Source organism: Strigops habroptila, chromosome 3 (assembly GCF_004027225.2).
Source record: "Strigops habroptila isolate Jane chromosome 3, bStrHab1.2.pri, whole genome shotgun sequence".
NCBI classification, from domain to species: Eukaryota; Metazoa; Chordata; class Aves; order Psittaciformes; family Psittacidae; genus Strigops; species Strigops habroptila.
In genome coordinates, this window is record NC_044279.2 from 31,205,844 (window position 1) to 31,224,977 (window position 19,134).

At 38.4% G+C, this 19,134-nt stretch overlaps 1 protein-coding gene across 1 annotated transcript in view; it reads right to left on the reverse strand.

Annotated features, from left to right (window-relative positions):
• GXYLT1 (glucoside xylosyltransferase 1) overlaps positions 1 to 19,134 on the reverse strand; it is a 33,545-nt gene that overhangs the window by 12,766 nt on the left and 1,645 nt on the right. Inside the window, exons 2-4 of the mRNA XM_030478687.1 lie at positions 11,259 to 11,351; positions 1,236 to 1,410; positions 130 to 255 (exon numbers count right to left, since the gene is read on the reverse strand). Coding sequence (XP_030334547.1) covers positions 130 to 255; positions 1,236 to 1,410; positions 11,259 to 11,351 — 394 coding nt within the window. The remainder of the gene's footprint in view (positions 1 to 129; positions 256 to 1,235; positions 1,411 to 11,258; positions 11,352 to 19,134) is intronic.

Consider the following 19,134-nt stretch of genomic DNA (forward strand, 5'->3'; position numbering starts at 1 on the left):
GATGTCACAGAAGTAACTTTTAGGAGGAGTAGTAGTCCTTAATTTAAAACTAAGCAGAAATTAGATTAACAAGACAGCTTGATGCTTCATAAAGAGACTTCTGTATTGTCCTTTTACAGAATAACTTACTGGCAAGAATAGCCTTTGTGAAGCACACGGCTTAAATAATTTCTTCCATTCAGCTGCACTCTCAGCTGGAAATGTTATTGGATATAATGTATAATTAACTTTTCCTTCATAGGGGAAGTCATCAAGCTATGTGAAAAGAAAAGATCATAAAAATTACTTCAGTTCAATTACATTACAAGAAAAGAAATCAATCCCCCATTCAAATTGATAATTGAACACAACTGCAAGACCTCTCTTCCATATCAGAAATGCTTCCTGAACTACAAGATCCTGTCAACTATTCAAAATACTTGAACAGAAAGTGGCACCTGCAGGCCGCTATGAAGAAAACATATTTCAGATCATATACAGAAGAACAAGTAAAATAAATTAATATTTACAAAAAGTAGATACATCAAACTTTTTGCCCTCTTACCTAGTTTTTACAGGAGAAATATCAACAAAGTCTTTCTCAATTTAAAATAACCTTACCCAACTTTTGTCAGTTACTGTTTGCATGACATTAGTGTGCATATATCAGTATGTATAATATACTAATGTAACAGTATGACATTTTCAGCACAAAAATAGTAAAACCCTCCACAACTATATATTAGTCAGCTTCAAATACCGCTTCTCCAGTCATAAAGTTATATTCATTAACTGAAATTTACTAAAATTAGACATAACCATATCTATCATTTTCAAAGATCAATGTTTCACTTTGTTTAGGCAACGTAAAGCTGACTCATACAGTAAGCACAGGGTCAAAAAAACAGACAGATCTCCATTTTCTCTTGTAAAACCAACTTTAAATAAGCTCACACAAGATAACTGGTTTGTGTTTAGAACACTGGGTTTGTATTTAACAGATTCGAGGTGACAAATGAGGAAGCTTTGGTCTGTCTCTACAAGAAGTTTTGATATCAGCAACTGGCATTTTTATGCAGGAAAAGAAGATTCAAAATTCCCATCCAACATTACAGAAGACTTGGATATTACCTTATTCATAGGCCTCTGCATTTCTGCCACTATATCCAACAACTAATGCCCAAGAAGCAGAGAAATTGTTATAAATTACTCAAATTGTACTACAAATTGACTAAATAAATTATTTGGGTACTTACTATGTCCTTGAATCTCTCATGCAACTGGTCCTCAGCAAAAATATGAAACTGTAGAGGTTTGATGCTGAAAATAATGGCTGATCTCAACATAGTAACAGTCTCCTCCAGCCTTTCACCACAGGCAACCACTGCTAGATGCATTTTCTCAGAAGGATGTGTCTTCATATAATCATATCTGATACAAAGATATTTTTTCATTTGGCATCATTTCTAGCACAGGCTTAAAAAAAAGCTCTACCATTTACTGCAGCATGTAATTTAACAGAATAACCTTTATCATATTTAAACCAGCAAAGGGTAACTCAAACAGAACATACAAACTACAGCACTACATCTCATATACAGGCTTACATTTAACCTGAACTATTCTCATACTCACTCCCACCATCCCAGGCTATGAAGGAAAAACAAGGTATGAAAGAGCTGTACAGAAACTAAACAAACAAACATTTGTTTTCTTAGTAATTTTACTATCCAGCACTAGGAAGGAATTCCATCCAAACAGCTATGTTAAAAGAAAGATCACATGAAGTTACATCGAATTTGAAAGACATTGTCTATGTGCATGTGCTCATTTTCTCCACTTTCCTTGGACTCAGTACAGAAATAGGTAAACGTGATAAATATAGCAGAATCAAGCTCAACAACAAAAGTGAAATAAGCCCTACTTTTTAGGAGTCCTGTTAAGAACATTTTTGAATGATCTAGGCATTTTGTCTGTTTTCTGCCCTTTTGTCAAACCCATGCTTCAGCACTTCTCCTAAGCACTGGCAAAACACAAGAAGCTTTCTCCTCTCCTTCCATCCCGCAGGAGTACAACTTGGGTTGGAAAGCAGGGAAACTAACAGTTCAAATGGCCTTGTGGGATGTCCTGGTGCTCCCAGTGGTTCTGGAAAGTCTCTCAGGTACCCTGACCACATGCACTGCCCATGTCCTTGGGGCTAAACCACTGCAAGGTGTGGCGACTGGGACCTTCTTTATTCCTGAAGACAGCTGCTGTCCAATAGCTATGGTGAGAAGTGCCTGGTAGGTAGTATACTGGATACATTCAAAAGTTATTATTTTAATCCAACAGGCTAAAATTATTATTGGGTAAATACCATTAGCCTGGTGGTAAATGCAGTGGACATGCTAAACCTAAATCCATGTACTCCTGGATTTCATATATTTAATTAGTCAGAAAAACATTCAAAGGTTTTAAACATATGTCAACTCAAAGCCAATTCTCAAACAATATCCTGTGCTTGAGCTAACTGCACAGACTGTGGGAGTAGGGTGGCTAAGAGAGCTCAGAGTATCTAAAGGTTCAAATTACAAGCTTAAATCCAAGTTATTCAGACAAAAAAAAAAAAAAGAAGTTAGAAAATACTTTTCCAACCCACTAACAGTAGAGAAATTCTTGGCAAACATACCAACTATTCTTAGAAACTTGACAAAGAGAGAGACACTTCAAACAGAAATTAACAGATGTGTTTCTTAGCAAGTAATCTCTACTCAATTTTTATGTAACTAAAACATTTAGATGTGTACAAGTTTTCCTTTAAATTGATAAAAGATACTGTGCAAATACACCTTTTTTTCTTTAAGGCATGCGAGAGCAACACACATTATTTTGAGTTCCACGAGGCAAAACATAAGCAAAGTTATCACTGTAAAATGGCTTAACTTTAATGCCATCAAGAACTTCTGCATTTAAAAAATATTGAGTTTTTGAAGAGTTTAATGCCCTGGAACAAAAAAAACTCCAGCATCTCAGGGATTTAAGATTAATAAAGTTTTAATTAGAACGTGCGGTCTGTCAAGTCAAGGTTTAGGGCATTATTAAAAATCACATGGGTGAAAGACCTCATAGCTAAGATTCAGATCCTAAACAGGACACCTAAATGAAGATGGTGACATACGAGATTGTATCCAAAGTCTCAATAAAGCCAATGGAGATCTAGTGAGCAGGATACAAAGCATAGAAAGCAATTAATCTTATTTCAAAGTAAATATTTAGCGCTTGATGCAATACCGCCATTTAATAAGCTCTAGAACATCACACCTGACCTCCAGGTGCCAGTCCAAAAGGATTGGGTGTCTCAAAGATCATGTATCTACTAGTCCCAAGGAGATGTGTAGGATAACCAAGTGCTTCGCAATTAACACCAGCCATTTACTTCTCAGCAACTTAATGGCCAGTCACCTGCATCATTCTCTACGCTCTTCCAGTTTCAATGAATGCTTAAGACCTACTTGACATAGACACCCATACACAGACTTCTGTGTTCACATGATTTAATCCACAGACTGAAACCTTTTCCAAGTCTTGCACAAAACCCTGAAAAATTAGTTCAGGTTAACAGGGAGAAAAAAAAAAAAAAAGTAGAATCCTGAAGCGTAACTAGGCATTCCCATTCAGACCTTTATTCATAAAGCTAATTTAAACATTACACCATGCAGTAAGTAGCTCATGTAAAAAACACAAAGCAAGCTGGATGTGATGAGGGTAGCTGAAACCCGGAAAGCAGTACACTGCTGCAGTCTGAACAAGCTGCAAACAGCAGATTAGCCTCATCACTAGTCCACTGAAAAGGGAATTACAATAATTAAGCCCTGCAGTCACAAGAGCTTACAGTGATAGTGCAAGGTCATGTGATAAATAAGGACACAACCTACACAAACTGCATAGCTGAAAGCCAAGTTCCTGCACCACATGTAATACATGGCTTTCCCTGAATAAGGTATGATGAAAAGTATGCCAAAGCAACTCTACAACACACTGAGATTCCAAGACTATTTGATTATTTCTACATCGAGTGACATCTGTGAATGAAAGAACACTTCAAGCCACACAACAAAAAAACAGACTGATCATATTATAATGCTTTTACATTTTGTTCACACTATCTGTTCTATGAGCTTCTGACTTCACAAGTTCAATTTTTTAGATCTGCCCTTAAAAATATTTTTTTGAAAAGGCAAAAAAATTTTTAGAAAAAGCTAGTAAAAAGTGAATCTCAGTTGAGATCTACAGAGGTCTCAACAGAAGACAGGGAAAGAAAAACCTTGTTCATTTAGACAGTCCTGGGTCTGGTATAACCAATGACACAAGATTTTTCAGCAACACATTTCTATCTTTATCTTTTTTTTAGCAGTTCAGCAGCTGAGCTGACCATGAGCAAAATATAAAGTATTTTACCAGAACTGTAACTTGTCTGAACCTGAGCGATTTTGGTGTCACGAATATCACACCTCTGGTATCAGAGCAATACCCTTATTGAACCTCAAAATCCAGGTTCTGAAAGTGTTAAGACACTTTCCAAGAAATCTTCAGATGCAACGTGGAAAACACAAAAATACAAATGAAGATTTCTTTATTCATATTTCTAATGACCAGTAGCCTGATGTTTTGGTCTGGCAGTACTTAGTGGAGAAGCTGGGAAAAGCAACAACAGAGTGAAATACAAACTGTATTTTAGTAAGGCTTTTGAACAGACTAACAAGGAAAACTTGACAGCCTGATTTGTAAAGGGAAAAAAAAAATCTCCAATACTGTGGGAGCCCTAGCTCCTGCAAGGGGAAAACCAAACAAACCCCCCCCCCCCAAAACCCCACACCAAATTCCAGTAATTAAAATGAAAGAGCAAAGAATGCACCTGTAATCCAACAGGAGATACTGAGCAGGAAGCCATGACAGAATTTCAGCGTTCAGGGCAAATAAGAGAACTTTATTTGTCTGAGGATACTAATTACATGAGCAGTAGGGACAGTAAAAATAAATGAAATAAAACACTTGAGAGAGCACACCACACATAGTCCCATGAGTTTAGAAAACACATTTCAAATAATCCACTTGGACACTTGAGAGCAAAAGCATACGCTTTACAACATGCTGCTCATCAGCAGCATAAGGCCAGGTACAAGCCTTGCCCTGAAGTATTTTGTGTTGAAGTGTAGACCTTCATTCTGCAATGATTAATTCTGCTGTGGGGTTAATAACCTCTGACAGCGGAACATAGCTGGATACACTCAATGAAGTTGCTACAACAAGATTTTCCAGAACCTGTCTGTCAAAACACTGCCTTATGTACACCATGACACACTGTATATTAAATTAGCACTTCTAGGTCAATTAAAATTATGAAATAATCATTTAGTAGTAAGCTACAGAGGTGTGTTTAGATGAGTTGCTCTCTTCTAGAACCCTCACTGCATCCCAGCTGAACTTCTTGGGGAAAAAAACAGAACCCAAACAGTACTGTCACTAAAATACTCATCAACTCCATGAAAATCCTAGCTCTGCCCTCTAGACTTGGCACAAGGCACCATAGCGGGCAGTCTCCTGTGTAAGTTTAAGAGAGGGCTCTCCTGTTCTTGTTATGTAACACACTGAGAGCACAAGTGAGAGGGTATCAAACCCTCAGGAACACCTGGACATAAGGAATCCTTTACACAACTCCACCTAATCTGTGATCATTAAGCCTGTCCCAATCCTATCCTGCTATATACTGAGGTCACAGCACAACGGCTGCTTCTGCTGCACGCACAGACTGCCACACACCAAGCTCCAAAACTTCCAGAGCAGCTACAGCATTACAGCATCTAGTGTGAGCTGGGTACCATTCAAAGAGCTGCTGCTGTGTCTAAGGACAATTTCATTTTTCTCCCTTTTTTTAAGCCACATTCAAATACAGTGGCACTGTTGCTATGGAAAGCCACGAAGGAACCACAGTCAGTCTTAATTCTGTGTTACAAACTTTCCCATCTGTTGATGTACTACTAAGAACACACCTAGGGATCAACAGAGAGCTCCCTGCTCAGCTTCCCTGGCAATCATGCTGTCCTCTCCTATTTCCTTAACAGGGCTGGGGGAGCCAAGGAAGGAAAGATTAGCATCCAGGTACTAAGAGCATAGAGTGGTATGAGTAACTGAAGCAATAAATTGACCTCAGTTGTCCTTTCAAATCTTCCTCTGGCCCACTGAGGAGAGGAATTACCATTTTTAATATAATTGCATTTAGCTTGAACCAAATATGTATATAAAAAGACAAAAACATTTGTCTTTTTCTGAGAAACCTGCTGCATCCTAACCTGCACCACTAGTTTTTATATACAACCACCGTCATATTACATAATGGTAATGCAAGGATTATTTTGTAGCTTATAAAAATAACTATTTTAAAAATTATTCTACATCAAAACAAGTTCTCCTACACTCATTCTGGTAGAGCAACAGCCCTGCTTTTCTTTGATCTTTTCTCCATATGGTCTGTAACACATGAGGCATGCAATATATGGCTTCCTAAACATGGTTGCTTAATAAAGTCTCTCAGTCCTTCCACAACATCATTAAACTTTCCCTGATATTATAACCAAATGGACTAGGCTGCCAGGCTCAGCTGTGTTAAAGTTGTTTACACTTACAGAAAGAACAAACAGAAGCCCACTGCAAATGTGTTTTCTTCTTCAGTATAAAAAGCTACTCACATTATCAGTGCAAATATTTCACCACTGCAAGCTTTTTTGACAATTAGCATGGAAAATGCAAATTATATCCATTAGAATATGCAGGGGAAATATTTTCCTATAATCAACCTGTATTATTTCAAACCTGGCATGAGGTACCTGAGAAAAACAAATGGTAGATGTGTATACACAAAAGAAATGGCTTACTTATCGCATCCTTTTTTTCTTTCAATGTTTTGTGTTTGATCTAAATCAACTGATCAAACACAAATTGATCATTAAAGAGCCTAACCCAGCAATCTTTAGTTACCAGTAAAAGAAATAGGCAGAGTGAGAAGGCAACAAAGACTACACTGATTGAATTGCAACTGTTAAAGCATTTCCACACATATTAGAATAGGATCAAGGTAACTACAGAAATTATCCAGATTTGAAAGTGATGAAAATTCCAGTTTTTACTCAGCTTCTTAACTTTCTACTACTGTATATTGAATTAAAAAGTTCATAATCAGAGCTTAGTTTGTAAAACTATGTTAATGATACCAGCACCTATGATGTTCAAATGTCATCTATTAAATTACCAACTCAATTAAGTATGTTAGGTTTGAAGTTACAACATATTAGCTGTTTAAAATTTGACTATAAAAGTCCAAAGCTCCATCCTCCAATGAGCTAACTAGTTTAGAAGAGACATCCTGTTTTTCACGACTGTCAACATTCATCTCAAGATATCAACACCACCTGGACCCCAATATGCTCAAAAACAGTGAAACTTTTTTTTTTTTTCCCCATAGGTAACACAACTTAAAACCCACTTACAAGCGACATCTAACAACTGAAATCAGGCAGGTCAGATAGCCATAGTAACGACCCCTAAGAATGTCTTAATCAGTCTCAGTTGGAAATAAGCAAGCATACCAGCTAAATGACACTCAGCACCTTGAAAGGTGTATTAGAAAAGATATGCATCATCTAAATCATGCAAAACCTGAGCGTCATGTTATCGGCAGTTTCTAAATTCTTGATAAAATCTATACCCTGTATGTAAAAGTGATCTCATGCTTCCTCTATCAATGTGAAAGTTAATAAATATTTTGTACCACAAGCACAGCACAAGACATTCTGTCTCAATGTTGATAATCAGAATGGTGATAAATGTGGGGGCAGAATAGCTCCAAAATCCTTCCTACATACAGCATAGACAAGAGATCTTACACTGATACTTAAAGAGACAAGATCCTTACTATCCATTATTAGAATTAGCAGCTGTTCAGAGCTCATCAATTTAAAATGGTGTTGAATTAGCTATAGCAAGAGTCATACTGAAGTCTATATATACACACCTCTCCTAAAAAATGTACAGATTCCTCTATAGGTCTCCAACACTTCTATTATACTAACTTGAGTCCTACAAATCCACAGAATGTTAGTTGTCACTTCACACTTTATACACTTACAGGTACTCAGAGGAAATGACACAGCAAGCTGCATTTCAAAAATGTCTGTGCCAAGTTCTTTCTCTCATGGATAAACAAATCCCTGTGGTTCTGATATCCAGGAGAAAAAGCCGCCAACTGAACTTTAAGTCAGAAACAGACAAAAACCAAGCCAAGTTTTTTTCAAAGAAAAGAATTAAAAATCCAAAAGTTGAAGGACTACCTTCCAATGTTTGAAAAACTTCACTGGTAACAGGAAAGGAGACATTCTAACACTGAGATAAATTTTATGAGTCTGCTATTGGCAAAGAAATTCTGGCTACATGATCTGCTCCTCTGAACCACCTAAATTTGTTAGTTTATTGACAGAGCAAAAATAGAACACCAGAATCTCCATTCACAAACTGATTTATGATCTTGATAAACAGTGTTCTCTTTTTGTGAGTTAAATCAGGCCAAATAGAAGATTCAAGTAAGTGTTAGTGCAGTTCAATGACCTGACTCACCCACTTCTATTAAAAGCAAACTCATTGGAATTCCCATTATTTTGTTGGCACGTCTACAGGCAGTGGAGTTGGCTATCTTACGATACCACCACATACATAACACTTAGGTTTTTCTCATATCCCTATCCCTTCAGAGTCCAGCTTTATCCTGCACCTCACTACAACTGCACTTAACAAGAACACAAAGGCTTAGTCAACTCAGGATCAAATTATTTGGAATAAGACACTGTGGTAGAACTCTCACTCCTTTCTATTTCAAAAGATACACAACTTGGAATGACAATGTCGCCTCTTCACAGAAAAAGCTTTCAAGAGGCCTTATCTTTATGAAGAATCTTGAAGTGGCCCTACACACACAGTCTCAGAAAACAAGAATGCTAGACTTAGTTTCCTGTGGTTAATAAACCTGCAGGGAATTAAGTTCATTCCTCTTCTTCCAAAAATCTGTCTGCAAACTTCAGAGCAACTATTCAGTATCACATTCAAAGCATAAGATGATATCAAAGTTCTGAAAAACCCTTCAGCTTCTCAGCGCTCCTAGTACAGTGCACATATTTTGACTTAAATAAAATCACAGCTCATATCCAAAGCTGAAACAAAACTGCAACTATCTTTTGTGTTATTCCAGCACATACGAGGAAATGAGGCTTAGACAGCAGGTTCAGATGCTGAGAAATTATAACTGCTTGCTGCTATCCAAAGAGGAAGCATTTTCGCCTCCTCTCTGTCGTCTTCCCAACCTCTTCTACACAAACTCACTGCACCTCTCTCAAACCAACTGAACGTATTAAACAGGGCAAGAAATTAAAATGAAGTTTGGAGGAGGCAAGGGGGGGCGCTTCTGAAGTTAGAGCATCTCACTGATGAAATCAACAAGCAGAGTGCGCACAATATAGGGGGATTAATAGTAATATATTGATAATCAAACTCAACCTGAAATGATTAATCTGAATACCACATCCCCATTACACATTTAAGCAGCTTTTTTTCCTTTTGGTTGCAAAATGTATACGAAATTTTGCAAATATTAGGGGTTTGCAATGACAACTGTTTCACTCTGAAAGAAACTACACTCATTGAGTAACATCATAATCAATACATTCTTCAACAGACTTGTCTTCAGAGCCACATAGGGCATTTTAACAAGGTAATACAAGTCACAACTTAAGGTATGTGCAAAGAAACTGCAGGGGGCTTCTCTGCTTCTGGTTCTAAAGTCCTACCTGCCTTAATTCTGGCAGAAAATCCAGAAAGGAAATTTCCTGCTTAGTCCATTACATTGCATTGTGGAGAGTTCATGGACATCATCACAGTCAATAGGGTCAGAAGACAGTGAGACCCCCTCCTCCCTCAGCACTACACAACTGGCTCAGATGTCCATGGATGAATGAAGCTTACAATCACATCCTGTCCCTCCACTAAGCATTGGCTAAGCCTCTATGCCCTCCAACACAACAGTACTAACATTTGGTTTACCCCTCTGTGCTAAACTTCATAAAGCTAAACTCCCAAAAGCTAACTTTTAAGGAAAGAAAAAAAAGTTAACCTATTCAGACAGCTAAATCTGCCAAAGGGAAAGCCAGGTGAATACCTGCAGATTGACACGCTGGCTACCAAGGACAGCAAGAAAGACTTGGCAGTCCCAAATTACAGGTGCAGTTCGCTAACAGACTAAAAAGTCAATCTAAGCCATCTCTTTTAACTTCTTGGCAACGGATGACCTTAAAAAGCACTGACAGCACAGAAGCAGAAAAGAATAGAGAAGAGATCTGAAGTCTTTCCCACCATCACAATTTTCAAAAATACATTGTCTTGTGAAATTAAACCTTTTTTTTTTCCCCCTTTGCTTACCTAGGAATATTCAAGTTTCAGACTAAGAAGAAGAGATAACCATATCAAAGGATGATCATCGGTAAAATTTTGAATATAAGAAAAATTGATTTACAACATTAGTTATATACTCAAGAGAACTATGCAGGTTAGAGAACATATCTGTCAAGTAGCTTAAGGCTTCTTCCATTTCTTTTCAAGCTACTCCGTAACCTGACAGCCTAAAGCACCTGAACAACCACATCAAAACATTTAAACTTATTGTTAAAGATGTAAGTTTAACGACACAGTCTATGCTTTAACGTAGTGTATCTTATGAACATTCCAAAACAGCTGTTTCAGTGCTTTTGGATGAAGCACCCTCCTCAAATTCTATAAAACATGTAACTTGAATAAAGAAACTTCAAACTTACATACACAGCATATCTGCCAGTTTTATTGAAAGTTAGTTACATCATGGGTATTACTGTGCAGCAAGTTTTATGTATCAAAAATAATTCATCAATAACTTTTCACACAATATTCAGATGGACTTTACTCCAGTGTTAGCAAGTCTCTATTTAATGAAGCAACATAACTGGAAAAAAAAAAAACCCTACTCTTTATAACAACACTTGAATCTACAATTTTATAAACATAACAGGAAAAAGGCCAGCTAAAGGCAATCATAATATAAGCAGGTGAAACGCATGTGAAGCAATCAAAGTATTTTGCTTTGTCACCTTGCTAAATAGCCAAAAACATTCATGAGCTACACCTGCCTGCAATCAAATAATAAAGTACTATTTAATAATAGATCCTACCTAAAAGCAGCTTCCCAAAAGCAGTTCATTCCACAAACATCAGAGGGCAGCATCCAATAGGAATTCCAGAAAGATACAGACAAATTCTTACACCTAACAGGATAAGACAAAAATAACCTACATAAGTGTTACTGATTTTATGGCAAAATTAAATGGATTATTTTCTAGCTCAAACATAACTTGAATAGTTAATTACCTGGCAGAAGACTGGCTATGTGACAGAACTCGGGTAATACAAAAGAGGAGGTACTAGGTGCCAACCAGGAGGATTCTGTTAATGCAGACTGGTCCCCATCCTTTAGCCTTTCCTCTCCATGTATTTTCAGAGTGAGAAAAACAGACGGGCTGGGATTTCAGAAGGTCATTCTATGTTGTTGTCTTAGTATAAGTCTATAGGTAATACAGTGAATGGCAACACTTACTGCTGGCAAAAACTCCTTCACCTCTGCACCTCTACTTCAAGCAGACGAATAAATGGAGAATTTCTTTTTCAAAGTTATATTGTCTATTTAAACGCAATCCCTATTCACCCATGACCCTACTCAGTGCAAACCTGCAAAGCTGATTTTTAACAAAACACAGGGTTTTGCAGCACCAACAAATTCCATTGTTTCATAACAAAAGGTTAATGCAATATCAAAATAATAAGGTTTTACTAGTCTACCACTACATTTTATGCAACAGTAATATAGGAAATATTTTAAAAGAGCATCAGAAGTGTATTTCAGAGGCTCTGGTGAGGAAATCAACATCAAGATTTAAAATCTAAAATGAGCAAGCAGGATATTGCAAAGCAAGGGGTATACACTTGTGTGACCTCCTCTGCTTCCATTATTGGCAGTGGTGACACAATGCCAATAATGTTCATCCTCCTTTGAAAGCTGGCATCTGTAAGTGAAAGATATGTGCAAGCAGAAAACTCCCAAAAAGCCTGATGATGAAAAGGTATTTAAGGACTACAGTTCAAAACTCTACCGGAAGTTGGCTTTGCAAATTTCAAATGAATCAGCATCATCTTGGTGGAATCATCTGGTACTTGTAAAGACCAACATTTTCAAATACCAGACTTAATACAATAACGTAGCACCAAAAATGGCAAGCTGTATAATTTCTTCTTTTTTCAACACTTGAGACCTGGTAAAGAGTGTTTCACAAGTGTTTCACACCTCATGAAGCACTGAGGTGGTGGACCAGTTCTTTGGTAGAGATTGCAGGAAGTCCTTCTATCCTGCATACGCATGAATTAGTCAAGTCGTTCTATCTCATGACTTAAGAATGGTCTCCACAAATAAATATCCAGGTACAAAAAAGGATAATGTAGATTGTGACTGGGATATCTGCAGTCCTCTGGAGAAGGTAAATAATGTAAAACTACAAGTTGTCTCTGCCAGATTCTTTCTTACATTAATCTTCCTGGCTTTTGAAGTTTTTTAAAGACTTCAAGGCACATTAAGGTCTTGTGCCTATCTGAAAAACAATCTTCACAATCTTCAGTGTGAAGCATTTTGAAGTAACTGTCTCATTACTTTTAGGCTAAATTAATAGACTATCTCTCAAAAACAGTTTTCTGGTTTGGAAGATTATTATTATTATTATTACAGGGGATTCCTCTTCCAGCTGTCAAGGCTGTGTTTTTCTAGCTGCCTTGAGCTACCATCCAATCCAGACTACCAAGCCAAGAGGCAAGCTTGAATTAATGCCCAAGTCTTTTCTCTGACATGTCAGGCCTTTCTGATATCCCATTTAGCACAATAACAAGGTTGTCAGCCTTGGATATGATTCATAAATTTTGTGTTTGAAACATATATACATGTCCTAATTACATTCTTACGTAATTTACCTAATGTTAGACTAAGACTTTTTTCCTGCCTGAGAAGTCCTTCTCAGCTGACCATATGCTATCATATTCCACAAAGCTTTTGCATAGAAAGGATTAAGAGGCTGGAATCCTTGGACAGCATTTTCTTCTTGTTGTTCTCAATAAGATCATTCAAAATGACACTCATGAAGGTTTATTTTTACTTGAAATAAAACTTGAGGAAAGCTTAGACTACAAATAAGTGTTACAAGTGTTTTACAAAGCTAGGGAGATGCACTGTATCTGTTCATCAAACAGGCACAGTCATAGTTACCTGAGCGAGGTTACTAGTCAGGCAGGAATAGTCACCTTCAGCATCAGGGAGGAATATTTTGCTCACATCTATTATAGGTTATGCGATTAAAGGCCAGTCGCCACCAACAGAAAGCAGAAAATAATGTCAGGTCAGGGAAACCCAGCAATCTAACCCAGGCACATGGAGCACCCTGACCCAGCTCCAATGCAGAAGAGCAGTCAGTCCATGGGCCAGGCAGAAGATCCACCGGATGAGAAAACAGGCAAGGCTCTCCAGACCAGCTTACCAGATGTCTACATGGGTCTGGTGCTCACTGTGGGATCAAGGTGGACTGGGGAGGAATGAGAATGCAAAAACAGAGAGAAGAGGGTCCAGTCACACGTAAACAGGTGGCCAGTCAGTACAACTGGCCATGTTGTGTGCCTGGTAACCAGTCTCCTCATTAAACTCAATTTCTGTTTTCCTGGGTGCCGGTGGGCTCCATTCCATGCGCATGTGCATGCACAGAGGTGGAAGTGCCAGCGAATGAAAAGATGGCTACAGATCAAAGGGGCCCATGAACCTGCAGTGCCAGAAACTGGAGAGACCTGTGCGCACACAGTGTGCGGGTGTGCATGTTGGTACGCATAATCACTAGCACATACCAAGCCAGACTAGCCCACGAGTTGAGAAAGAGGCTTGGGAGCCAGGTATCATATAGGCCATAAGGCTGGGCCAGACTGCAGCAATCACAGCATCTGAGCTACTTGAAAGAGCCTCTCCACCTAATCACAAGAGACAAGGGTCTCAGGGATGGCTACTGGAAGGACCAGAAGGCCTAAGCCAGCCACCAGAGAGGCTTTTGAGGGTTGGCTACTGCTAAAGATCATAGGTCTTGACCAACCATCCGAAAGACCCACCTGCTTGAGGCAGTCCCATGGTCAGCTGCCACAAGGCTAAGGCCAGTAACTGGAAGGATCCATAGTGTACTCATATGTGCACATCCAAGAGGGTCTGAGTACCAGAACTGAACTGGGGCTGCAAGCCTCATGGGTTTGCATGCTCAAGCCAGCAACAGGAGAGACCAGAGGATCCTGTTCCTGGATAGCCTGCGTGTCTAAGACCAGTTACTGGAGGGAACTACACTGTATACATTAACATATTTTTCACTGAAGACCCTTCACCCTGACCAGGCCGCTTGTGTTGTTTGTGCACTGTTTTCTCTGTGCTGATCTCTGTGGCCAGCCATGTATGCATGCGCTGTGGGCACACATGCCCATTGGGAATAAATGCTCAGCTTTGCTACTGGCTGGACCCAGGGACATGGAGCTGCAGCAGCCTCACCTCCATCAGACTACTAGGTTGGACAACTCCTAACACCAACCACTGTCAAAAATACAAAAGCAAAGAAACAAAAGTTTTTAAAAATCGCTGATATCAGACCGGCATTCTCAAAGATGTTTGCCAGTTCAAGGCATCTCTCCCTTAAGCAACCAGCCATTTCATAATTACCTTCATCAGGTAATTTAGCTTCAAAACCAATGGATAGTAAAAATTTTAGTCTTGCAGACACAGCAAAGGTGCCTATACTGTGACCTGAAAAAAAAAAAACCACTTTTCAGAATCAAAGGACAATTTTGTGTGCAAATTACACAGTAATGCACAAGTCACATTGATGAAGACTGAGGGCCTGTGCTCAGATAAGTCAAGTTTCAACCATAAGGAACCCCCCAAACATCAGTGGTAAAAAAAAAAAAAAAAAAAAAAAAAAAAAAAAAACCAAAAAAAAACAAAAACAAAAAAAAAAAAGTCGTTTTGTTAACTGCATTGGTGGGCTTCCCATTAATGGAGATCACAGTTCCCAAGTATACTTTTCAGTCTGTGTGGCATCTTTTATCCTGCTGTAACTTCACAGCATATTTAGCACTATGTCCAAATGGGGAGGGTTGCAGTCATGACTACTGCCTCCCTTCCAGCACTGCATTAACAACCAAAGTCTAATCAACTGAAAGAAACAACTAACAGACAGACTGGTGTCTCTCTACAGCACAACGTGCAGCGAAACAGGAAGGATGCATTTTTTTTTAGTTCCTTCCTGCTCATCATCACAGAAGTAAAAATTTGGGAAGACTGATGCTCAATTCAGCTCCCAAATGCACTGAGAATTTCTGATTCTTCTGAAGAGCTTTTCCTGAACACCTGCAGCAGTATCAGAAATTTCTTATGATGTATTTTGTCAGAGAAGCAATGGCTTTATTAGATAGGAAACAGTAGATGTAATGTTAAATGTCTGATACAGACAACTTAACTGGAAAAATCTTGATAATGTTTCATTAATTTACAACATTTCTATGAAAAATAACATTTGCTACTCAACTTCACTGCTTGACAAATTCAGCAGATTTTTTTAAATGGAGTTTCAACTTTCAACTCCCTCTTGGGAGTACTGTGTGCAGTTCTGATGTCCTCAACGTAAGAAGCACATGAAGTTGTTGGAGCGAGTCCAGAGGAGGCCACGAGGATGATAAGAGGGCTGAAGCACCTCCCGTATGAAGACAGGCTGAGAAAGTTGGGGCTGTTCAGCCTGGAGAAAAGGCAGCTGCGCGGAGACCTCATAGAAGCCTTCCAGTATCTGAAGGGGGCCTACAACGATAACGGAGAGGGACTTTTCATCGGGGACTGTAGTGGTAGGACAAGGGGTAACGGGTTCAAATTTAAATAGGAGAAGTTCAGGTTAGATATAAGGAAGACGTTCTTTACTGCGAGGGTGGTGAGGCACTGGAATGGGTTGCCCAAAGAAGTGGTGAATGCTCTATCCCTGGCAGTGTTCAAGGCCAGGTTGGACAGACCCTGCCCATGGCAGGGTGTTGGAAGTAGATGATCTTAAGGTCCCTTCCAACCCAAACCATTCTATGATTCAAACTGTTCAATGTTTCATCCTTTTAAAAGTTTTATTCTGAAATGCTTAGACAGTTTCTAGATCAATTTCTTAAGGCACAAGTGTAGCTGAAAAACTGCTGGTGAAACTGCTGGCTAAGCTCTGACACAGATGGAAAATAGCTGCATACAGCACAAGGGAAGAATGAACTACCTACTACAACCAACCTCGTCTGCTGTCTAAGCTTGTGGGTATACTTCCTACACTTTTCCACGCACTATGATCCACTTAACTCTCCCTTTACCAGGACAGTTGGAGAGCAAGAGACAGATACAGTCAGATATCAGTGTCACACATAACAAAACTGCATGGCTGGCTGCATGAAAATGCTAAACTAATGCATAATAGAAAAAATGTTTCATTATAATAGGGTCAAATCCACTGACCTCACTGAATTCACAGAACTGACAACAGACTGATTCCTGCTCCACTTCTCAAACTTGCCATGAGGATAGCACTTTTCCTAGACCTGAATAGAAAGATGAACATTATCTGTCTAAATGAAGTCGAAATATTGATAAAATTAACTGAAGATTCACTTCTCCTATGCACAGTCTGCTAATTAACTGATCTGAAAGCATATGGAAAAAGACTGACTTGAAAGTATATACTCCACTGACAGCAGATTATAGCTCTATTATGTGACATACATGTAGCAAATATGCATTTATTCGCTCTGGTTTTTTCCATTTTTTGACAACCACCTTATTCACCCATAAATCATAATAGCAAAGGAAAAAAGAGTGACTACATATACTGGCTTTTGACTGACTTTATATCTTCTGGAAGTAGACACTTCAGTATTTCCTTTTTTTCAAGTTCAGATCTATTGTTCATTTAGTTATTATACATGACAGTTATTATTAGTAATGACTATTCATTACTATTTTTATAACTGGAATGAATAATCAGGAGGACTGATTACCTTCAATGTTAATCTTTTTTCACAGCTAAAATCCAACCTTAGGACTTAGCTAACAAATTCTTGAAAAGTTTTTCAGCTATTTCTATCAAGTTTCAAGACACAAGCCTTTAGCTTCCAGTCCTCTTGTAACTCAGGCTACGGTAGCATTTGAAACAACTCCTCACCAAAGTGATTACCCAACAAGCTCCCCTGAATTATATTGTTTATTGGAGGATCTTGCCTGAACCTGTAATTCTAGTTTCAATACAGTACTTCCTTTCTAATTAAAGATTCTCTACTTATAAGCATCATCACACTATTGCAAAATTCTTCCAGGTGTGGTATTCTGAAGCTTTATTCAAAGCTTGCAGTTTTCATGTTTGCATGCTTCTGAAAATTAGCAGAAATCTCAACTTTCCCCTCTCCCATCCCAGAGCATGACTGAGCTCATTCTGCACTTTTGTCATATATATAACTAGATTATTCAGGCAAAGAAAACCCTTCTTAGCTAAAGAGAAAACAGAATCACTGCTGAGTGTGTAAATACCTTCAGATGGCAGTTACAATGGCTTTGCTAAACTGTATTTTAAAGTTATCAGTGAAAACAGCTTGAAGCAATCCATTACTGAGAGTTACTATTAAACACATATGAAATGTTAAACTTCAAGGATTAGAAGGTTACCCAAACACAATTTACTCTAAAAGGTTATGAACCCTTTAGGATATTACACTATCACAGAATGGTCAGAAGTAGGCATAAAACAGCCATGTGGCTATCATGCTCAGACTCCACTAAAGAAACAGCTGAAGTATAGAAGCTGAAAACCCCCAATACATTCACCAAGATGCGTTTATCAGTAACACAGGTGAGTGTAACACGATTTCATACTTGAGAATAACTGAAGTATATAGATCTAAAGAAATATTCAGTGGGGCATTTCTTAACTGCCACAGGACAGAATTTTTCCTTAAACAGAATTCTTAGGGACTGTTTGATGGGACTGACTCGCAGTGAGTTTTGCATACGCTGTGTGCACGAACCACATATAAAACTTCAATAATTTACAACAGGACAATGTTCATCCTGAGCCTTCAGTCTGACAGCAGTTTACAGGTAAAGATTTCCCACACAGGTGTCAACAGACTGATTTTGCAAGAAGATATGCTCTCATGAAACTGCATGCACAGGAATTATTTGTGGCACTTAAGACCTTTGGAAAATAGTTTTCTCTATTTATAAAGCTTTTCCACATTGAAACACAGGGCACATTTTTATCTCATTTCACCTCACTGCAGCAAGCGAGAAGCTTCTTGCACCTTGATGGGGTTCTTGCCTACCAGTATCTTTGACTTACAAACTATACTTTATGCAAATACTAGAATAGTACAGCTTTTAAAATAGGCTTGGTTCTTCTTTTGCTAACCAGGAGCATGATGCACCTGAAAATAATTTCAATGTTTACAAATACAAATTCTTTAGATTGTCTTTTACTCGACACAAGTTTTTTTCATGTAAATTGCATATTTTCTTTAGTAAAACAAGTACCATACATTGGATTTTTTCCACATATTTTTATTTAAAACTGATTTATGAGGGTGCTGTGGCGCTGGCACAGGTTGCCCAGAGAAGCTGTGGCAGCCCCATCCCTGGCAGTGTTCCAGGCCAGGTTGGAGAGGGCTTGGAGCAACCAGGTCTTGTGGAAGGTGTCCCTGCCCGTGGCAGGGTGGGGTGGAACTGGATGAGCTTTAAAGCCCCTTCCAACCCAAACTATTTTATGATTCTATGATCATTAAACCTATTAAATCTTACATAAAACTGTTAAAGTTAACTCTTTTATTCCAGTTATCATGTTCTTTAGCACTAGCAGATTTCAGCTTCTCATAGTAAGTTTTAATCATAAACTGGATGTGAGGAACAAGCATCCTCACATTTTTTCAGGT